Below are 24,679 nucleotides of genomic sequence, written 5' to 3'. Positions count from 1 at the left end.
GTGTAAACAGTGTCCTTCAACCAAAGCTATCAAGATCCCCTTAATGTCCCCCAAGTACCGGCTGAGGAGCTTTGAGTCCCACGGCACAGTGCAGAAAAACAACATGCCTCATTTTCGGTTTAATGCTTTCCCTGCCCTGATGCATAACAGCTTCAGTGTTCTCCTGTTAATCCTAGACAAACATGTTGATAGTAGATTTTTAGATTAGCGTCTTGTTTCGATTTTCATCTCAGCACTCCAGTAAGCCAGCACATAAAGATGGAAATTATAATATTACTGAAATGTTTTTCCCAAAAAATACAGATAATTTCAATTTCAGTAATTGAATGCAAATGTGCTGTAGGCGTATCTAAAAATAAAAAATCTTTTTTAGAACAAATTTAGACCAAAAGGGTTTTGTGTGTGTGTGTTTAAAAGATGCTTGGAAGCGATTACAGGAAGCTCCTGGGCAGTAAGCACTTCTGGGTTGATTTTTGTTTCTAGCAGATAGACACTATTCACACACTCTGTCCAAGAGGGTTGCTTTGAGGTTACACAACACTTCATCTAATTGCATCAGCTCACAGCTGTATATCGATCCAGTCCAGATCCATAAACCAGCAAACTGCTGAGAGTGGATTTGCTACATGTCACATTTTCAAAGATGATATTTTTCTTTGTGCTGTGATAATTATATGTTACATCTCAGAAAGCAAACAGTAGTTTTGCCATTTACCCTCAAATCAGCAACCGACCATAGTGATTACGGAAGTAGGGTAAGTTGTTTTTTTCCCATATATCGCAATTAATTATTTACAAGCAATTTGGGGTATGAGTTGTTCTCATTTATGTGTACTTTGTTATAGTTTTAAATCGTATAAAATCCTTAAAGAAAAAAAACAGATGTATATTAGAATCATACTAGTTTATGATATAGGGCTACTATAGAAAAGAGCAGAAATCGGACATGAGAATAAATATTACTTACCTTTTTTCTGCTATCACCGTTCAGTGTTTTTTTTTTTTAATGGATCTGAATTTGTGGTTACTTTTTTTTCTGCTGGGATATGCATCTTTCTTTAACAACAGCCTAAGCTGTGTAGCCACAAGAAACTACAGACCCAACACCTTTAAAGAATCTGTTTAAAGCTCCTTCTCCTGGAGTGCAAGCTTGGCTGTGGTTGAAGCTTCACTATGCTAAGACTGAATGAGGCCTCTTGTCAGTGTTTATGTCTCTTGCAATCACATCAGAGAGAGCGAGGTACTTCTGTTCCAATGCAAACCAAATAACAGTGCCTAGTCCGTTGTTATTCTCACTGGGAGTATACGTTATGGTGTCTGCAATAAAAGAAAGCTTTTAGAGTTTCTTCTTTAACAGATCCTTTATTCACTGGTTCCGAAGATGTGTGGTGTTACTTCTTGTGTAGCTAAAAGGATGGTTTTAGCTGACTTGTTTGGAACACACCCAGTTTATCTTACAGATGTCAGAGCCAGCCTCAAGTCTCACATTATTGTGATTGCTTTCAAGATGACACTGTGCCAATGCAACAAAAACAATGCATCTATCCTACTGCCAGTTGCTGTTGTAATGAGGACATTGGGGTTTTTAACTTGCACTGTCCTATGTATGCTATTACGAGTGTGTTCTGCAGAGACATGAGTATCGCACATTTAGTGACAAACCAACACAAAATCTTTCTATATCCCTTATCTAATTTGCATTACAAACATGGATTAATTGTTCACTATAGATCTGCAGAAAATAGCCATATAAGTTTACAGAAGATAAAATATGCATGTAAATCTGTTGACAAAGAAAAGTTTAAAAAGTCTAACAGATATTTCTGTTCTGCCCCTTTTGGTCAGTAAATTCTATAAGGATATCCTTGCAATTCCTGGTGAAAGTTTTTGGGGATGTCTATACCACTTCTACAATAAATCACTGTCCCCATAAAATAAAACATATTTCTTCAAAATTATTCTTTGGGTTACTTTGTTATTTATTTAAGGTTCATTTATTTAATGATTTATAGTCAAAATGAGCATTGTGCAATCTTAGAAGGTATTTCTATGTTGTTGTTTTTTTTTCATTCACATACATACCTTTATAATTACCTTACAATTATATGTAAAATTAGCTTTCCTTTACTTACTGTAGTTGTCTTGATGGGCTCCCTCAAGCCATGACAAAAAGTGATTTTGGTGTAATTCCCAGGACATGCGCATGGGCGTGATACGCTGCATATTTTTGTTCAGGTGACTACGTCTTTGCCACAGTGAGAGAGCAGGAAGGACAGGTTGTGTAGATTGATCACAATACACCAGCCACAGAATTGTTCTTTAATTTGGCAGGTAAACATTATGTCCTGTTTTAAACCAATAAGAGACGCGATTTGTCCTTTATCATCATAAATATCCAATAAAATACACAAAGCACACACACATCACAACAAAATCTAACAAAAATGAACCAAAAATAACAGGAGCTACTAAAGCCAGTTAAATGAAAGCAGGACCTTCTCAGCTGCACATCTGCTGCTGTCATGGTTGCCTAAAGACAGGCTCCACTACCACTGCTCTCTACTCAACCACTTCCTTAGAAGGAAATTCTTGAAAAATTACTGACATGAGTGGGGAGAAGCGACACACTGGCTGGATAGGATACGTAGGGATGAAAAAAATTATAGAATGCAAAGTGGGCTGTTAAGGGCTCAGGACTCACAGAATCCCAAGCATTAAATCCTTTGTACTCCAACCATCTCCTGAGATTTACATGATTTTGATTATTGTGGTTATAGTGATTGTTTATCTGGAGTTACTGGTAATTTATTTGATATACTGTAGTACAGTAGTAATCCATTTAGATGTGCATTTAAAGAGTAAGTCCAGCTAATACAGTAAGAGTAAAATAATAATACAGGCACACACATTTTTTTTTCCTGTCTTAATGATGTTACTTTTGAGAAATCAGTATGCAGAGATCATTCTTATAAAAAATGAGCACTTACCAACAAAGTGTTTGATGTCATAGAGAGAATGCAGATGAGTTTGTTGCTTCTATTGCAGCTCGCATAGAGCAGTTGCCAGAGCATTCGGCATAGACAATATTCAATATTAAGTGTAAATTTAAAAGTTCTTCACTAAGCACCACACAAAAAGAAACCACCTGTAGATGATGGCGCCATGTACAATAGATCATACAGTATCTGATTAAGTTGTTAATTGTGCAATAACTAAGCTGTTTATATAACAGTTTATGATTATAGGCTTTATTTGGACAAATTTCTTATTAATCCCACCTTTACTAAAAAAACAGCCTTATAAAATAAAACGTTTCAGTTAGCAAGACTTGGGCAATGGGCATCCTTTTTCTTGATTTCCAAAAGGTGGCAACCCTAAGTGCACCTCAAATCGTGTCACATACTCTACAGCTATTCTGTCACATTAAATCCTGCCACTGTTTTTGAAGAGTACCTGTCAGCATACAATTTTTTTTCTATCCAAGAGTCACTGCACTGGTTTGTTTGTCTGCAACTTCAACCACATGACAGGAATTATACAACAAGGTTTAAATAATTAACCCAGTTAACCTTCCCATGGCTTCCAAGTCATTCAGCATTGCAGTACATCCACTGCCACCTGAGTTAAAGCTCTGACCAGATATAGCTGCTCTACAGGGAAAACTCCACTCCTTAAAGGTACACTATGCAACCGGTGTTGATTTTCCAGCGAGGCTCCCCCCAGAGGGCGAAAGTAAAAGTGCACTGTCGTAAATATGCTCAGCTGTTCTCCTGGTTTCTCCGTCAAGCCAGGCGCGGTTGTTTTGAGCTTAGCAGACAGGCGAACGCAACGAATGACTAATGCTGCGTTCACACCGCAGCTGGCGCGACAGAAGCAGCGAGTTTACATGCAACGTAACGTCAAGGCGCAGCAAAAGGTCCCGCGGAGCGTTTTGAGCAGCAGGCGCAGCACGTCTGAGCAGCTGAAGCAGCGCATCGGGCGCGTTTAAGCATCTGACGCAGGTAGAGAGACACAGCGCTGATGATCACTCCTCTTAAACAGTTTATTGACGCCTAAATTAACTTAAAATGCAGAAATCTGCCGGCAGAATATGCAGTTTGGATTATTTAGATGAAAAACACCTACCAGCTGCCGTGGTGAACCGCGAGGAGGCGACCAGGCCAGAGGCTGCTGATGGGATCCCTACTGTCGGTGCACCGCTGGTATGTGGGGGTCTGAGCGGCTCCGACAGAAAAAATATTGAAGGCTGGATAATAATCTGGATGAACTGACGGTACTGATTACGTTTTCAGGTGTATTTTCTCACTTAAACACATATTAAAACTACTTTATTCCCACTGATCACAGCAAATATAGCTGCAAGGCAGAGAAAGGATAGTGAAGCTCCGCCCAACGCGCGTCAGACATACTTTTGCACCGCGCAGCCAGAGCAGCAAAGCTGCTTCAGCCGCGCGTCAGAACTAACTGGTACAAGCAGCAAAAATGAAGCAGCAGACGCGATTTTGCTGCGTCCGATGTGAACGTAGCATAACTGCACAAAGATCGCCACTGTGCTAGCAACGAGAATGCTTTTAACTGGGGGCGTGTAGCAGTTCTCGCCGTAAAGCAAGACTGACTCTCACGAGACTTCTGAGCCTGTGGGTGCGGGTCGGTGCTCCTGCAATTGCAAGTGCGGTATTTCCCCCACAGACCACCAGGGCGGCCGAGAATACCTTTGTTCAACCTGAAATGAATCATTTAATCATCCATAACGTTATGGAACACATTAATTAACTGAAAAATGTTGCATAGTGTGCCTTTAATCTAAATGTAAAAACATAACAAAAGAGAACGAAATAACAAAAACTCACGTACAAAGAGGCTTTGAAATATATTTATAACGGCTTTACAAACTGTGTCACAATATAAAACATAATCATAAAATAGTTCAATATATTCTGAAATAAATAAACATGTTTTGAAAAAAGAAATAAATAAACAAATACATAAAAATATTTATCATGAAATACAAATACATTCTTGAACTACTGATAAATAAATCTTAATGTAGATAAATGACAACATATGTCCATAATTCATTTCAACGGGAAAATCTATTCATGGGGAAATTTATTCATTTACATTTAGTTACGTTTTTACATTTTTATGGGGAAATGTATATATTCTTTTGAGATAATATTTATTAGAAATATTTAATGTTCAGTTTTCTCAATAGACTTAGATTCAGCTTTAAAAATCCCTTGGGATTACTCCTTCTGGGAAATTCTGGTTCCAGTAGCTTATATAGCGTACAAAGAGTTAAAGCAAGATGCCATTAAAGATATAAAGAATGTTTATACTACAAAAAAATCATAAAAAAGAAAACAACTTCTAATGTCCTGCAATATGTTTCCCTTAGATATAAAAAAAAAATCTGCACTGTAGAGAGCTAAGAAAAACTGCACAGCAATTGACTTGGATTATTGCACTTGCACTGCAGAGATGTACTGACCTTATAAATAAGTAAAAAATTACACAGGCTACACAGTTGTTGGCATGTATTATTGCACAGAGAGAGAAAAATATTGCACATGAGTGACAATTGCTAATTTTTGCATAAGATATCCAAGGAGGGGGGTGCTGACCCTTCTCCCTCTTCATATCACCTCCTCATTCCCCCAAGTGAGGAGTTGTACAGCAAGGCCTTGTAGATGACAGACATGTTAAATTTACATTCTTGGTTTTTACGGCAGTGTTTGTCTCTTGAGTACCTCCTCCAAAACCCGAGGATCAAGCTGTTTATAGCAATTAACCTTTCTACAAACTGATACCAGAATTTTAAAAGCAGGCATGGCAAAGAAACATCAAACACACTCGAAACATGAAATGGAGTTGATGTAAGTGTTGCATATAGGTCATTAGGGCTTAATGATTGTGTTGTGTAGTTGTCAGTCACCAAAATGTTTTGGTTGTTTAATGATGAAGAAAAAGAACAGGTTAATTACTGCCCCCAGCAGGGGCGGATCTAGAAAAATATTTATGGGGTGGCAAGAGGGGGGCAGGAATTTTTTAGGGGTGGCAACATATGGCATTTGTTTACACTGAATTTAATCACAGTTATCACAGTTTGGTGAGAATAGTATGTACAGTAAGTGTTTCATGTGAAACAGTTCATATTATTAATACATCGTACAATGTGATCTCACTTAATAGGAGATAGAAGAGTGATTACACTACTTCTAGAGGGGCATTATCACAGGAAAGGTATTAAGGTAAGACACAGGTGCTGAGTCGCAGATGTGTGAGATTGACTGTCAGAGAGGCAGCTTTGCAGCATTTGCACAAGAAGAAACGATAGAAAAAAAATGTTACCCATCAGAGATCTATGGACTGAGCTGGAATAAATTGAGCAGAACTACACAGTAGAAATAAATGGGTCAAGGCACCCGAACAAGGTACCAGACATCTATGTATTGGTTACTCTGAACACACATTTACCCCATTTGTTCCTCAGTAACTTGACATACAGCAGTTACGGCAACATGAAAGGGACATTTCATGCATGTAAATATGCTGTTGATAGAGCTGCATATGGAGGACCAACTCCGCCATATTTAAAAATAAATACAGAAATAAATAAATGCTCTATAAATAAATAAGCATACAATTAATTGCCACCAAAAATACAATCAACAAATAAATGTAATTAGAAATTATATTATAATGGCAGGCAGAAATGTTAAAAGGGCAGGCAGAAAGAAATAGCGGCGAAGAAATAACTAGGGTAAAAAAATACAAAGGAAGAATAAAACAGACAAAAATATGATAACATGCACTTAAATAAATACTTAAAAATATAAGTAATTAAAAAATGAAGTTGAAGATAATAAATGACAAAAAAAATAAATAAGGTAAATATTAAAAAGGCAAAGAAATAAAGAAGCCAATTAAAAGAGTTATATACCTTTATGACTAGCTGTATAATTTAATTTCTACTTACATTTATTTGTTGTTTGTATTTTTGGTGGCAATTAATTGTATGCTTATTTATTTATTAAGCATTTATTTATTTCTGTATTTATTTTTAAATATGGCAGAGTTGGTCCTCCATACTGCTGTATCAACAAATCAACAAAAAGGCGGGTTCTGTATGTTACATCAAAATCTCCACAAATCTGAAAAGAAGCAACATAAAAATACATTTTGCTTGTGAGTAGGTTCATACGGGTCATTTCTGGATAATTTCATACTAAATATACACAAAAGAAACAACAACACTGCTTCATATTAAGCAGGATTCACACCAGTATCACATTTTTAACTTTTAACACTTCTGGTTTTATTAAAGGAAATATCAGATTTTCTCAGGTGCCAAAACAAAATGTAACAGCTCTGTAAAGGCTCACCAGAGAGCATGACATAAAGTTAACATGACTATAACAGCTGAATGCAGCGATTTCCATGTTGCTCAGCAAGGCGCTTCACAACTTTATTTAGATCCAATGCCTTTGTGCGTTTTGATTTGAGTACAACCAAACTTGATCGTCTCTTTTCTGTCATAGTTGACCGCAAATATGTCTTTATGAGCCTGATAACGTTCTGCAACCTGATTTTTATCATCTCAAAATCAGCACTGCAGCTATGCTAGCAACACTGTGCTTTCATTATGATTTCATTTCTCGATAGATAGTTAATCAGTTTTTACCTGTTTCATCCCGTGTCTCCTCTCCCCATCACCCCTGGCTCCCTCGCTTTGCCCCATTCGGTTTTCAAAACAATCAGTCTCAGTCGCTCTCGCGTCATTTCGTGCTGCATTCACTGCAGTCCGACATTGGAAATTAGCGGTCGTAATTCTCAAATGATCCATAATTTATAAGCCTCGCCACCCCTACCGCCAACTGGGGTGGCAGCAGGGGTGGCAAGGCTGTCATTTAGGGTGGCATTTGCCACCCTATGCCACCCCAGTAGATCCGCCTATGGCCCCCAGTAATGATTAGGCAGTATATGTATATTGCAGAGACCAGAGAGCCACCATCATTGAATATTACATACAATTACATCCACCTCATTAACCCCAACTGTTTCTTTAAGAGAACACAATAAATGGTCAGATGAATGGTACATAGTACACCTATGTGACACTGGTCTATGTTATATTAGCACACAGCAGAATGCAGCTGTGGCAGGGGTCTCAGTGGAACTCATTATGTCTCTGACTTTAGAGAGGTCTGTTTAGACAAGCAGTTTATTGGAAATGACAGGCTTGATTTCCCACCATTAACTCAAACACTGGCCATGCAGTCTCAATTGGAATCATTCTTTAGCGTGACTTCTCTGGAGTGATTTTATATTTCCACGAGAAATAAGTGAACAAAGACTAGTTCATTCTCTTTTTTTCTTTTTTTTTTGTTGCATGTATGCATATGTCTCTTTAACAAAATTCCATGTCTTAGAAATAAAACTATATACTCAGTTAAGAAGATCCTTTTCAACCATAAAACCATTTGTTTAAATTCTATACATAGTTTGTGTCTGTAGTAGACAACAGTAGAGCTTTTTTCCTGTTTGGTTATAGCAGTTTTCTAGAGCACTTGTGCAGATAGGTTAAGTCCAGGATTTCAAGGCTGTAGTTTAAGATCTAAAGATAAACTGTAAAATAACTTTGTGACACTCTGGAATTATGAAAAAAAAAAACTGATTAAAATCTTCTAAAATAATCTATTTAAAATTAGAATTGGGGTGATTGCTTGATATATTTATTGAGAGATGTTTCCTTTCTGATTGATAGAATCATGGTAATCCTGCAGTGATCACGCAATGTTTTAGTGTGGGCGAAATTGTCACATTGGCAGAGGCTAAGTAAAACAGTAATGCTTGTAATCCAGTGGGGCTGACTCATCGAGATATGGATTAGGGCAGTATCCTCCAGGGAGGAAACAAAGAACAGGAAAACAATGCTCATCAGCAGAAATCCTACAGCTGCAAGTGCACATGTTTATCTGCAGGGTCTTAAATGGGATGTGCATTGTATTTGGGAGACTTAATAATGAAACAGTGGTTACCCAAAATAAAAGGAGGGGGTGTTTGAAGTCAGTTATAAAGCAGAAATAAAAATATTTATTATTGTATTGCCTCATAGATCATTGAATGAAGTATGCCTCTGGTTTTCAATAAATAACCTGATGTGAATTCCACGTTACGATAAGTCTTAAAATCAGGAGATGGCCCGTTGCACATCTCTACATCACTATAGAAAACTAGTAAATTTTTTTTTTTTATTGTGCTGCTGGTCAACCTCTCACATTTTACTTACTTAGCTTCTGATTCAAATAAATAAAACAAGGCATTCAGTTTGATCTATTAAATTTATGAACTATGAATTAAGGTCAATAATTTGACGTGATTACGGACTAAGAGATATTTTTGAGCATTTGAGCTGACTAGAACTTGATACAATAACAATATTAACCATGTTCTTTCCAAAAGGTACAGTACTAGCTCCTATACAATAGAAAACTTGCAGAAAATGTTTTTTCGTGTAATCCCACATCAGTAAACTATTTTTAATATAAGTTAATATCATCTTTTGAAGAGTAACCCTTAGTAAATAATCAAGAACTGTGGACTGTTATTAAGGTTTTATTTCAGAATGTTTTGCTTAATAATGAAGTGAGTAGCTCTTTTTCATTTGACAATAAGAAAAAAAAGGGATAAAAACAAAACAGCAAACAGATATACAGTTGAAGGATGATACCTGTAATCTCAGTAAGTTTGTTTTTAATTTCAAATAAACAAATATTTTTTTTTTTCATCATTGCCTGTATATACATGTTGCTAAACCTTTAGTATTTCAGGCCAGTTAAGATGATTAAAAGTTTTGTTTTGCTAAATCAGTCAGAACAATGGGAAAATCTTTTTTTTTCTAATGTGAACTAACTTTCTCTAAATAAAATCATTACACACTAAGATTAAACAGTAAATAGACCTACATGATTATGTCATGGGACCTCAAAAAGACTGCTGCTTTTGTGATGTCATGAAAACAAAAGGATTCAGTCAAGTCATCAGAGGAGTAATTACTGACCTCTACAAGTTTGCTGCATCCTTGTGCATAATTCACATATGGCCTGAAGGTATCACATTCATCTGTTAAAGCAATTACAATGAATTATGGACACCATCAAAATATCCAGCCATTTTCCAATTCAGGAAGGGAACAGGCATGCTGGGAGGGAAGTGTTTTTTTGTCAAAACTGTGTACATTAGTCTCAGAGCAAAAGATAAAGACCATATGATGACATTAAGATTAAAGTGTCATTTTACGGTAGCATGACTCCTGTAGGCTAAAATTCTATGTAGAAAGGAAGTAGCTATTACTCCAAAAGCAACTGAAACAGAAATATTGAATATTGTGTAAATGCATCAATAGACTAATTATAATTGAAAACATTCATTTTCTGTTATTTCAATGAAACTGAAATTAAAGTGTTCCTCTTTGACTGCTACACTTTGCAAAAAAGATAATATTGTGATGGAAGAAAACGGTGGACACATTCAAGCAACATCTTGAGAAATCAGACAGGATAGAGGAAACTTAAAAAAATAAAAAGATCTGGTGCATCACTTTTGTTGGTAAACACCTTTAAAAAAACTTTGTCTTTTTTTATTAGGAGGATTTTATGTTTGAAATTTAACACTGGTTGTTTGAGATTTTTGGGAGGAAACTTTATAGAGCTAAATTAAGGGTTCTGTGAACGACATATTTTTTACGAGCTCAGCTGAATTTAGCTTTTTTAATACATTTCATCAAATGAAGCATGTTATTATCTGCTCTCACAATCCTTTCCTGTTCAAAGACATTTGCAGATTGACCTTTTGGTTGACAGAAACAGCTACGTGGAAGTTTGCACAATGGAGTAGACCTTTCAGTCACTGTGGTGATTAGAGATATGGGATGTGGTATGGAAATGCAGAGCCAGACTAGATAAACCATGGTGGTAATGAAGAAGAAATTTGGTTTTCAATAGTTAATATTTTATCTCCTATACAGCATTACAATTTGTTTTTCAACATAAATCAAGTAAAAAAAAATATATTTGTTGCCTTCAAAGATAAAAAGGGTATTTCTTCTAACTTTGGTGCACCCAAAGTGTTCAATATTTGATCCACGTTTAATGGAAAACCTCTAAGAGTCTGATTATGTTGTAATGTAGTGGAATAACAAAATGCTTTGACAAGAGTGATAGCACCTTTCATTTTCACAGATCAATGCTCACTATGCATAAATGAACAACTGTACAGTAAATTATGATTATTGTTCTCTCCTTTAGGTATAGCTGGAAACCCAGTGCTCTTCAATGAAAATGGAGATGCCCCAGGGCGCTATGAGATCTACCAATACCAGATTAGAAACCGAACAGCTGAATATAAAGTCATTGGTAACTGGACAGATCAGCTGCACCTGAATGTAAGCACTTTCCTTTACCCTTTTATTTCCTTTTCACAGACATATTATACAAATGTCTGTCCAAGTTCCAAAAAATTCCCTTTTTGATTTTAACCATCACGCCAAAATCTGCTCCAACATCATTAGATAGTGCTTAGTCATATCTTCAAAGGTATGGAAATTCAAAGGCGGCTTTAAATCAAAACAGGGCAAACAGTGATGAAAAGAAAGTCAAAAGGGCCTAAAGACAGACAAGTTGAATAGAAATCTCTCAAGAAACCATAAGTGATGAAATGACAAAACAAAACAACCAACCATATTGTGTGGCAACATCATAAAATCATAGCAATTTACAAATAAGAACGGAAACAATAATTCTTGTTTTTCTAAAGCAGAGGAGGTCTTCAAAAGGCAGGAGGGAAACTTAACAACAGATTGAGAGAAGCTTTTTTATTTCTTACTCACTGACATGTTGTAGAAGTGAAAAGAAACGCTGTGAGGTTTGAAGCTAGAACCTGCTGTGTAACCTGGCAGTACTGATTCTTAAGCAGGCATTTTTTAATTAGTGTTCTTTGAGTTCTTAATTAAACATTTAAAGAGAAATTTACTAGCTTTGAACAAACAGCCACAATTGAATAAAACTGATAGTACTAAGAAGGAAAGACACTGTTGGATTGAGGGATTTTATTCTTTGTAAGCATGCTTGTAAGAGAGGTAATCCACTATCTGAAAAAAGGAAATTTGTCTTTTACTCCTCTGATTGATTTTTGACACAGTTGTTTTCTTCATAAAAGTCAAAAAAGGAGAAAGGCACTGAGATCATGTCCCTGTGGAGAAAACAACCAGTTTAATTTTCTTCTAACCTTTTAACCTTCACATAATTTCACCTTCCACCGGAACCCTTTTCTTTTTGTAGAGTGAGTACTGATGTGATATATAGTCTGGTCCTTTGCAATGACTGCTAAAGTAAATGCTCAAAACTAAGTATATACTTGAGTACTTGAAGGTTTTGTCTCCTTGATCAACCTTGTTCTTCAAAGTTTTTTAGGGTCTTTCTGGATCAATAAAGTATCACTACCTTCATATCTCTATAATTACAGGAAAAATACCACCCTTCCACTGCAGTATAACAATCTTTTCAAAGTTTTTATCTTGTTCCTTTTCTATAGTTATCTATATGAATGCTTCTCTCCTCTCTTTAGGTGCGTTCGATGCAGTGGCCGGGTGGAGTCCGTCAGATCCCGTCCTCAATTTGCAGTCAACCCTGTCAACCAGGCGAGCGCAAGAAGATTGTGAAGGGCATTCCTTGCTGTTGGCATTGTGAGCGCTGTGATGGTTATCAATATCAGGCAGACACATACACCTGTAAAATGTGTCGCTTTGATTTGCGTCCCAACGAGAATCACACTGGCTGTGTTCCAATCCCCATTGTTAAACTGGAATGGAGTTCCCCCTGGGCTGTCATCCCTGTGCTCATTGCTGTCCTTGGCATCATGGCCACTTTGTTTGTGGTGGTCACGTTCATCCGTCACAATGATACTCCAATTGTGAAGGCATCAGGCAGAGAGCTGAGCTATGTGCTGCTAACTGGAATCTTCCTCTGCTATGCCACAACATTCCTGATGATTTCTACCCCTGATGTCGGAATCTGCTCCCTCCGCCGGATCTTCTTGGGCCTTGGGATGAGCATTAGTTATGCTGCCTTGCTCACCAAAACCAATCGTATTTACCGCATCTTTGAGCAGGGTACTATGTCTGTTAGTGCACCCAGGTTCATTTCTCCAGCCTCTCAACTTATCATCACGTTTACACTGGCCTCAGTGCAGCTGCTCGGAGTGTGCATTTGGTTTGGGATGGATCCATCCAAGGCCATTATCGACTATGAAGACCAGAGGACATCTAACCCTGTTTTAGCTCGTGGTGTACTCAAGTGTGACATCTCGGATCTATCCCTTATCTGTTTGCTGGGCTACAGCATGTTGCTCATGGTCACCTGTACAGTCTATGCCATCAAAACAAGAGGAGTACCTGAGACGTTCAATGAGGCCAAACCTATTGGTTTTACGATGTACACAACCTGTATTATTTGGCTTGCATTCATCCCAATCTTCTTTGGCACTTCACAATCCACAGAAAAGGTAAGCTTCAGTCAGTTCACAGTCCATCAGTTTGTTGGTAATAGATTATGATGTGATGCAAGCCTTAGACACTGATGAAGCTATATGAAAATAATCTAAAAAGAAAACTATTACATTCCTATGACCAATTGGATTTTTACCAAGTAAAACTAAACCTTGTATAATAACCTCTCACATTAAAGATGTGTTTAAAAGGAAAGAGCAAACATGCCACTTATTTAACAGTGACAAGAGCTATGAATTATTCTAATTCAATTGAAGACAAAACTTTTAAAGGGGATGTCATCTGTAAGTTTCTGTCTTCAAGTTTGCAAGCTACTAAATGAAAACAGTGCAATAAAAACATTCTCTAATGACTCTGAAGGCAGCACGCAAGCTTGTGACTCATATATATGTGACGGCTGTATGCCATATTGCATTAGAGGGCCATGAGCTGTTTTCACAAACACAATCTCACTCTCATACTCCCATGTCAAATCAATGCATTGAGCCTCATGAACCACGAGTCTGTATCACATTCAGCGGAAGTTCTGAAAGTCTGCAGGTCAAAAGGGATTCATAAAGAACCGGAAAACTCTAGGCAGATTCTGGACCTCACAGTCAGAGGAGACAGTCCGGGTGGAAAGCCAAGAGGGCACAACAATGACACAGAAGAAATGTGTCAATCCAGTTGAAAGGGTTGTTTTGGCAGCTTAACTAAAGGGTCTCAGTGGCTACAACAGAGGGCGGTGGTGATGGAAGGACTCACACTGGCATGAACACTATCAGCATTGCCTGCATGGCACTGACAGATGCAACAAATTAATCCTTACCTCCTCCCACTTGGGATTTAACAAAACAATGCTTCAAAAAGCTGGCTTGGAAAACTGGCTCTGACAGTAAGCACTGTGAAAAGGCATTTTCAAGATACCTAGAGCATGCAATATGTTCTTACAAACATAAAACTAAAAATTTCTAAAATCTAAAGCCTTTCACAATGTTTCCTTTTAATTCTACCACTTGTAGCATGTTATTACAGCAAAATATGCCAATAAAAAGGGTTAGTTCATGTTTAATATGTTTAAGTTTCATACAATAACTTGCAAGAACTGTACCTTCTAAAGCTATTTATGTTTTGTTGCTTGACCTTAACCTTTAGTATAATAAATTAATATTAATAGGAAACAGCAAGACAAAGTGTTGCATGATTACAAAGTGAAAGGGTAAATGATAGTTGCTTTCATTTTTTATGATATTCCAGTATTTTAAGTATCCTTTTCAAAACAAGCTCAAACTGAGTCCGACTAAGGCTAGAAATTACATAAACACCAAATTAAACCTGTTATCATATACTCTGGTTAAGAATTAGTTTAAGGACATTTAACTAAATAACAACTCTTTGATCTCAGCTGGATTTATCTTTGATATTCTTTGACCAATTTAAAAAGCTCAGGTGTTATGTTCAGGGCCTTTGTCTCGAGCCTGTATAGCATCTAACCGCTTTCTTTGAGGACTGCCCCATATTTAACTCCATACATACAGTATTCCCACTTATGCTAATCAGCTACCCTGTTCTTAATTTTAAGAAGCTCACTCGGTCTTGTCTAGCCAGAGAACCTTCTTATATATATATATATATATATATATATATATATATATATATATATATATATATATATATATATAAATATAAATATATATATATATATATATATATATATACACTCTCCGGCCACTTTATTAGGTACCCCATGCTAGGAGCGGGTTGGATCCCTTTTGCCTTCAGAACTGCCTCAATTCTTCGTGGCATAGATTCAACAAGGTGCTGGAAGCATTCCACAGGGAGTTTGGTCCATATTAACATGATGGCATCACACAGTTGTCGCAGATTTGTCGGCTGCACATCCATGATGCGAATCTCCCGTTCCACCACATCCCAAAGATGCGCTATTGGATTGAGATCAGGTGACTGTGGAGGCCATTTGAGTACAGTGAACTCATTGTCATGTTCAAGAAACCAGTCTGAGATGATTCCAGCTTTATGACATGGCGCATTATCCTTCTGAAAGTAGCCATCAGAAGTTGGGTACATTGTGGTCATAAAGGGATGGACATGGTCAGCAACAATACTCAGGTAGGCTGTGGCGTTGCAACAATGCTCAATTGGTACCAAGGGGCCCAAAGACTGCCAAGAAAGTATTCCCCACACCATGACACCACCACCACCAGCCTGAACCGTTGATACAAGGCAGGATGGATTTATGCTTTCATGTTGTAGACGCCAAATTCTGACCCTACCATCCGAATGTCGCAGCAGAAATCGAGACTCATCAGACCAGGCAACGTTTTTCCAATCTTCTATTGTCCAATTTCGATGAGCTTGTGCAAATTTTAGCCTCAGTTTCCTGTTCTTAGCAGAAAGGAGTGGCACCCGGTGTGGCCTTCTGCTGCTGTAGCCCATCTGCCTCAAAGTTCGACGTACTGTGCGTTCAGAGACGCTCTTCTGCCCACCTTGGTTGTAACGGGTGGTTATTTGAGTCACGGTTGCCCTTCTATCAGCTCGAACCAGTCTGGCCATTCTCCTCTGACCTCTGGCATCAACAAGGCATTTCCGCCCACAGAACTGCCGCTCACTGGATGTTTTTTCTTTTTTGGACCATTCTCTGTAAACCCTAGAGATGGTTGTGCGTGAAAATTCCAGTAGATCAGCAGTTTCTGAAATACTCAGACCAGCCCTTCTGGCACCAACAATCATGCCACGTTCAAAGTCACTCAAATCACCTTTCTTCCCCATACTGATGCTCGGTTTGAACTGCAGGAGATTGTCTTGACCATGTCTACATGCCTAAATGCACTGAGTTGCAGCCATGTGATTGGCTGCTTAGAAATGAAGTGTTAACGAGCAGTCGGACAGGTGTACCTAATAAAGTGGCCGGTGAGTGTATATATATATATATATATATATATATATATATATATATATATATATATATATACTTCAGACCTTACAGCCATAGCTATGGCCTGCCACATCGACCATGAAACCGGGGAAAATTGAGCTTAGTTATCCCTCAGTGCTGATTATTCTAATGCTTCACTAGTCATTATCAAGACCTAAATATGGCCACATGTTTCTATCACGAATGCTGTCAAACACAGAGAGAATCCTATGCTTACTGGTTATAATGATACAGGATGACAGAAAAAATTAAATATCCAGATGCCATCCCTCACTCACGGAGCTAGCTTGAAGTCTTGTTTCCAGCGTGATTATTGTTTAGAATGGTTATAGTTATTAGTCGAGTCTAACTGGACAGCCTGGCACTTTTTGAGACAATTTTGAGAATCACAAATACATACAGTTTGGTAATGCAAATGTTTTTTACTTGTAAAAGTAAATGTACATATCATGCCTTATCCTAAGCCTCTTTCCCACTGAAAACAGCACGTTAAACTCTTTTGAAACATGGGTCAAGCTGCTAACAATCAGCATTTTGCTCCCTTCCCACTGGCAAAAAAGCCCTGTCTAACCCCTTGCTGGCAAGCTGCATGGCGTCTGTGCCCCTGCAGCTGCATGTCTGGTGACACCATCATGCTGGGTTAGTGTTATTGATGTCACAAGTGTGACAGAAATCAAGAAAGTAAACAATGGAGAGCAACATGTAAGGAAGCCAGGGTGTAATAAGAGTGCTTTGTTTTTTCACTCTTTTGTCTCTGAATTCCTCCTACCAGAGCTGGTTAATGTTTATCTAGTGTAAAAAGAGCTTTTTCAGCTTATTAGATCAGAAGCGACTGGCGTGATGTGTTGACGTTCATACGTTGCATTTAATGGTGTCACGTAATTTAGCAGGGCAACCCGGCTCTGGTGTTCCAACAGTATGCCGATCATAGCCATGGCGATTTTAAAGCAGGTTGCTTGCTGAGTCGTTTGATCTGGATAGACAAGTGTCAGTGAGCTTTTTCTTATTGTGATCTTATTTCTATCTATTTAACTATATTTTCACAGAGGTACAGGTGTGGGAAAATATTTAGCTTAGAGGGTGGTTGTTGAATGCCCAAAAGAACCTGTTGTTAGCAGAGGGATAGTTAGATCTTGAACAGCAATGGAGACCAGTGTCGGGCACGTTACTTTGAAAAAGTATTTAGTTACTAGTTACTTCTCCCAAAAAGTAACTGAGTTACTAACTGAGCTACTCCACAATAAAAGTAACTAATTACTAATAAAAGTAACTATTGTGTTACTTTTGCGTTGCTCTGCCCCGTAACCCTCACCAACCAGCCCCCACCTTCTCGCCATGAGCTTCAAAGGCCAGCTGAATAGAGCGGATGACAAAGACAAGTACCTGCAGAGAGTTTTGCATTTATTGCAACTCTACTTAAATGACATCAGGGGGAACGCTATCTGATGGGCCTATAAACCCCGTCAGAAAGCGTTTTCCCTCTTCTTAACATGGGGGGAATGGTATCTGATGTGGTGTAAATATCATCAGGCTGCATTACCTCTTTATTAATGGCTGTGACGTTCTTTTAACAGGGCGTTCAGATCTGGTGAGTGTATAAAATTAATAACTGGGGATGTCTAATTCTGAAATCCTGTGTGTTTGGGTTGTTGTAGATACTGCAACATCCATCCATCCATCCATCCATCCATCCATCCATCCATCCATCCATCCATCCATCCATCCATCCATCCATCCATCCATCCATCCATCCATCCATCCATCCATCCATCCATCCATCATCCTGATTTCTCCCTTTCTCCATATAGGCTAACATTTGATTGTTCCAGCTCTCCGTAGTTCCCCTGTGGAGTGAGCACAGGGCAGCTTTTACGCACTTTTAGCGTTTCCTGTTGCTTGCGTGTTAGTAACGCCGTTACTTTACACTCTGTTACTCCCATCACTGATGGAGACAGATGGTGGTCCCCCTCTTTGACAAACTAGCCAATAACCAATCCAACGTCATCTACCAGCAGGTCACAAGGATCTCCCTGAATAATATCAAGGCTACAGATCCTTGCACAATTATGCACATTAATGTGGTGATCCAATACCTTTTTTAGAGAAAAAAGGTTCCTTTGTACAGACCGATGTGCATTTACAGATCTAAATTAAGATTTACAGTTATTTACAGTGTCTGACAATATTTCCCTAATTTCTGTAGGTGTGTTAAGGTGTTGAATAGTGATATATGTAATTCAGTTTCTTCAAGAAAATATTCCACTCTTTGTTTTCCTTTTCAGCTCCTTTTGTAAGCTATGTCTTCATCGGTTCCTCATCATATATATATATATATATATATATATATATATATATATATATATATATATATATATATATATATATATATATATATATATATATATATATATATATATATATATATATATATATATATACATATTATTATTACTATTTATTTCTATTTTTTCGTGTGTGTAGGGAGGATGCATGGTTATCCATGTCTCGGTTAGCATAACTAAGCAGCTCTCTCAACGCCGGATAAGCTACACTAAATCATCCAGTTTATTAAGAAAGGACTTCACATTTGCTATTTTGATTAATCGGTTTACATGTCTGTAACCTCTCCTATAGAGGAGGTGCCTGATGCAAGTGTGTGCTGCGTTTCTTCCTTATTAGTTTGCACAAAATATTTGGTCACTTAGTGGGAGGCGGCCTGCTTATAGATCTCTGCTGCTAATAGTGGGAGTGTCAATGTTCACACAATCTCTAAACACAAATTATGAATTAACTAAAATAAAAGAAGGTTTTAAAAAATGGTAAGCTTCACTGAGTGTACAACCAGGGTTACGAAAAAAACCAAGGACATATTAGGCATCCCTGGAAGTCATGTGATTGTCTTCTACATGCTGTATACATATTGAGAAAAATCTGAATTCTTTCTACAATTAGCTATAATTGATTTCATCAATGCTTTCCAGCTTTTTATTCATATAGATTTCCACAAAAATAAAAAACGATCATCTGGACTTGGTTTCCAAGTTTGAAGATGTTTCACTTTCCATCCAGGATGCTCTTTCCATTCAAAATGTCAGAATTAGCGTTGAGTACGAAGCTTTATATAGTATTAGCCTATTCATATAGAAGATTAAAGCATTTTATAATTTAAAATTTACGTTCAAATTATCCAATGCTTTGTATGGATCTTTAAAACAAGAAATCCCAATATAGTACTTTGAATTATACATTTGTAATTTGGCTTAATATGATACACATCAAGTTTTTTAAAGTAATGTGAATAATCTTGCTAATGTTTTTTACTGCATTTATTTAGCCAGCAAGCTTAATAAATGATGGTAGCGTAGTGATACATGGCCTGAATATATCTTGGATAAAGACACTAAAGTGTCAGCATCACTACTCTTTCTTCAATATAATGCAACAGGCATCCACAGTGGAGAGGACGCAGTCCAAGTGCTAAGCCCCACATTATTTTTTAATCCAAGTGATGCACATCTTAAGTCGCATGTCAACAGGAGCCATGGATATGAGCGAGTTCTTTGTTTAATCATTCCATCTAGTCTCTCTGAAGATGAAAGAGAATTATACAATCAAAGGGAGACGGAACAACTTTTTTGGAGGATGAGGTAATCCATTAGCCAGCATGTCTTTGAATTGATAAACAGAAAATGAAGAAAAAAATCTTTCAAGGATAAATGAAGTCTTAGGTTTTGTTTTATGTTCTATTTATCAGATGGAAGTTATTTACAAACCCTGAAACACTCTCTGTCTCCTGCTCCAAATGACTTAAGATGCTAGATATTAGTTCCAGTAGAGAACCAACAATGGCCAGAGGATAATTTTACTTTTATCATTTAAAAAAACTTCTCTCATTGCCCCAAGGGATCTTAAAGTAAGAAACATAATGGAACAAAAAATGGACCTTTAGCTTCAGGGTAGTGTTCTAAGTTTTTTTATTGACCTCTTTGACATAGAGGAAAAAAAGCATATTTAAGATTGGAAAAAATCATTGGGTTTTAAATGTCAAATCCTAGTTGAACTTGCTCACAAATTGGTTTCTGGTTGTCAGACCATATAGCATATGATTACCATGGTTCTGTGACAGCTTTAAGAAGGTACCACAAGTGTAAACCCTTGATTCTGGGTACTGTATTTTAAACTTGAAGCACTATTGTTTAAAGCTACAGTGTGTAATAATTACAGGGATATACAGTCAGAAATGTAATATATTATACATAACTATGTTATTTATCATCATCTACGAGCTCAGCCTCTTAACACTAATATTTGCGTTGCCTTAGAATTCGTTATTTATAATTACATAGGAGCGGGTCTCGCAGCCATGGAGGCAGACATCTTTGCGCTACGGCAGCGCAGAGCCAACAAACTAGCGATTGCGAGATCGGCCATTACGCTCGAAAGTAACTATGGCAAGTTGAGAGAGATGAACTAAGACGGTACTGAACAATAGATGGCAGTATTAAAATGATCTATGTAAACAAACCTCATCACTTGAGAAGGTAGGTGATGCGGACGTCGTTGAAGACATTTTGTCCTGTAACGCTCGCCGTACTGTTGGGGGGGAGAAGCGGTAGGGGGGAGATGTTCATGTTGCTGCGGTCTGCAGTCTGGACGTTAGATGTCGCTGAAAATTACACACTGTAGCTTTAACAGGAAAAAGCTTGATCTCCTATTAGTTTTTTTGAATGATCCATTTCTGTTTCCACACAATCCTCAATGATTTATCTGCTGCGAAACATTGCTCATAAATAATGTTTCAAACCTCAAGATTGATCAATTTTACATGAAACCGGATAATTACCTAAATATATGATGAAAAAAAAAAAAAATCAATGAATAAAATGTTGTTGGTTTTTTTGGTTTTGTTTTTTTGAGAAAAAGGGAAGATAATAAGATAGCTACAAAATAGAAAACCGCACCAAACATTAATGAAGATGATTTATTAAGACCACATTTATTTTCCTTCATTTGCTTTGCTGCAAACTACGGTATAAACCTTGAGAGTAACAGCAAAAAGCAATCTTCCCTTGGGCCAGAATTGATTGAGGTCAGCCAGGAAGGTATTTTCATGTAGTCTAACATAATCAGGGAGACCGATAAGTTGGAATCTTTAGCCCACAGGATCAGAGACTTGCAGTTTCAAATGCTCTATGCGAAAGGACAAAAACTAGACTGGCATTTATTCTTGATGCAATGTTAGTGCAATAATTTCAAAAAAACACAAAGGGGCAGCACCTATAACCAGCAGAAATGTAGTAAGAAGGAGAAAGCACCAAAACTGGCTGCCTGCAGTATCAAAACCATAAATAAGGAATAAAGTGATGTATTACGACTGCTGAGCTGTTTTTGATTATCTTTATGATTCCTCATCGAGGGATCATATAATTGCTTATACATCTGAAGCTGGTCCATGGAAGCAACTTGATATTTGTCTGCAGGGTCAGGGACAGTTGAATTGTATGTTGGAAAATGCACCTTTTACTCCTGTTAACCATAAAACTAGCTTTACTCTACTGAAAACAGGTGAATGGCAATTTTTTAAACAGACAATTTCAATATCTCGATTCCACTTTTCCATAAAAATTCCATATGAAAAATAATGGGTTATGTTTTTTTGTTCTTTCAACATTTAATTAAGAAAAAAATATATATTTTTAGCATTGTATCTGCTGAATATTAGCCAAAGCCAATCCAGGTAAAACTTGTTGAGTTTTGTCAACAACCAATTGCTTGCTGACTGGTGCATTAGTGGTTAGGAAGTAACATTTCCAGGTAAACACACCTTATTGTCATCTTATTGTATATGACAGGCTCCATAAAGCTTCATAGCCTACGTAAATGGGCACGTCTCTCAGAACAATGAGTTGACTCACATCTTTCTAATCTACCGTATCCAGCCACCTCTGTTCTAATCACAGGTTTACTGTGTTCCTCTGCAGCAGCATTACAAGTACTATCATTTTCATGTCATCTGGTGCTGGGATTGATGTAACGAGTGCCATAGGAGAATTTCTCTGTCATTCAAATGAGGACATCTGGTCCATCTGTGGGGGTTTATCATCAGGCTTTATAGTATCTTCAGGATTAATGTGACACCTGCTTACCTGGAGAAAAAGTCTAAATCAGTAGCTGTCTGAGTCACAGACGCAAAAGGAGGGGCAGCAAACAATAGCAATGCATTGGAATGAGTCTATAGCACAATTGGTTCAGTTCGAATTCAATCAGCCTACACAAACAGGTCTTGCCGTTACAGTGCATGAATGGGCTGATTAATTGAGTGGTGTTATTTATTTCCCTCATAAAGACTTCACCACACTATTGGCACTGTCAACAGAAATGCTGTTAGCACACCAGGCAGACAAAGAGTGGGAGTTACAGTGAGTTCAGTAAAACTAAAAGAGTGGAAACAGTAGGGTACTTGTGACAGTGTGTACTCTGTAGATTTCTGCTACCTGTTACTATTCCCCCAATCCGCAGTGCTTTAAGTGTCTCTCCATGGTTCAGCTCAACCCAACTCTCTTTTCTTTGTTTTTCCTCAGGAGATACTGCTTTGTACTTGGGTTGAAGTTTTAAGCAAGCTGAGCTGATACTAGACAGGGATTTTTAACGCACTGCAGACGCCTGAGTTTTATCACATGTTGCTCTTCTAAAGGCGCCAAACCTTCCGTTCAGTGACATCATAATTTGTTTTTCCAAAGAAAGATATTTGCAGTTATGAGAGCATTGTATAGAAATTGTTTTATATGGATGCAGATGGATTAGGGCAGGTTGTGCATTGTCATAAACAGATGGTTCAGACTTGCACATTGAGACATCTGTAGCGCACATGTACTTCTGTGTGGCAATTTTTAATCTGATATTTCTGCAAACATTTGTAATTGAATTTTAACTCGACACTTGTGCAAAATGTAATTGTTTATTCATTCAGCGGTTGACTCTATGAAAATCAGATGATCCATCCATGCTGAAGGTTTATGTATTTGCATTCACAAGGAAAACTCCTGGAAAGAAAGTCTGTGGGTCAAGCCATTTCCTACAGTAAAACAAAAAAATGTCTTTCTTCTCATCCGTAACAATAACTGCATTACTCACACTAATGCCCCAAAGGACATATAATGAATAATAAAGATTAACGTGATGGAGCAGAAGGAGCTGAGTAACATCGTGGACTTCACACAGGAGTTGTTGCATTCATTAGGCTTACAGCGAAACACCCTCTGGGCGGACTGCTGACCTCTGGGCAATCCAATAACGTGAGCAGGCCGAGAAGCTAATCAAGGCCAAAGAATTGTGATCTTTATAAATGACACTCTCCCGTGAAGCACACATTATTGTGTCCCCTTAGGCTTCTATTTGTTTATTGGCTTAATTAGAGCGCAATTATGGTGACTTCTCATGCAGCAAGCCCTTCTGTTGAACATTTCTGTAGCATGCTGAGAACAGAACACATTGGCTAAAATACAGAGTTAGAATAATCTAGTTTAATACATTTTATATTGTGTACATTTTGAAGAAGAGGCCCTCCCTGGTTAAAACAAAATTTGTTAAGATTTATTACTCATAAAACTACTCATTCATCCTTTGTGTTGCTCTTTCACTAAACAGAGTCACCACTTATATACGAGCATTGATGGGCTGCTGTTGTTTTTCTTGCATCTACCTCAATGATTAATGCCGCCGCGAGCTGCTGTCTGTGTCATGTTTTGCTCAGAGCAAGATCTGCTGATGGTGGTATGATGACAGGAATGGGAGATATACAGCAGCTCTTTTTTTATGAGCTCTACTCAGTGAATGCTCAGGTGCATTGCAGTCCGGGGGAAACAAATTAATGGATTGAGTACAGGATTTAGCCTGACAGTAAAAATAGGACTCCATTTGTAAGCAAATGCAGCTCCATGAGTCAGACTGGTGATGGAGGTTTCTCTTCAAATAGAACGTTTACCCTATCAAACGAAATTCCAGACAGAAGTGTACTTACTCAAACAGCTTTGCAGTAATTTAGCTTTTTAAGCTGATGCATCATATCTATACTTAGAGTAACATTATTTTTTATCATTCATATCTCAAGATAAAGCATAATCTACATAAAGTAAAAATTGATTTGATGTGAAAGAGAGATGGCAATATGCTGGTGA

The 24,679-nt window shown here is 37.6% G+C and overlaps 1 protein-coding gene across 2 annotated transcripts in view; it reads left to right on the top strand.

The window, feature by feature from the left end:
• Window positions 1–24,679, top strand: part of LOC119779004 (metabotropic glutamate receptor 4-like) — a 283,302-nt gene that overhangs the window by 238,001 nt on the left and 20,622 nt on the right. For both annotated transcript variants that reach the window (XR_005280165.1, XM_038278501.1), the window contains exons 8-9: window positions 11,310–11,446; window positions 12,628–13,563. Coding sequence is in view for 1 of the 2 variants with exons in the window: in XM_038278501.1 (XP_038134429.1) it covers window positions 11,310–11,446; window positions 12,628–13,563 (1,073 nt within the window). In the remaining variant the exon portion in view is untranslated. The remainder of the gene's footprint in view (window positions 1–11,309; window positions 11,447–12,627; window positions 13,564–24,679) is intronic.

Source organism: Cyprinodon tularosa, unplaced genomic scaffold, assembly GCF_016077235.1.
Source record: "Cyprinodon tularosa strain WSP-4 unplaced genomic scaffold, ASM1607723v1 ctg141, whole genome shotgun sequence".
In the NCBI taxonomy this organism is placed as follows: domain Eukaryota; kingdom Metazoa; phylum Chordata; class Actinopteri; order Cyprinodontiformes; family Cyprinodontidae; genus Cyprinodon; species Cyprinodon tularosa.
The sequence above is the reverse complement of the archived record's forward strand: the minus strand, read 5'-3'. Positions and strand labels throughout refer to the sequence as shown.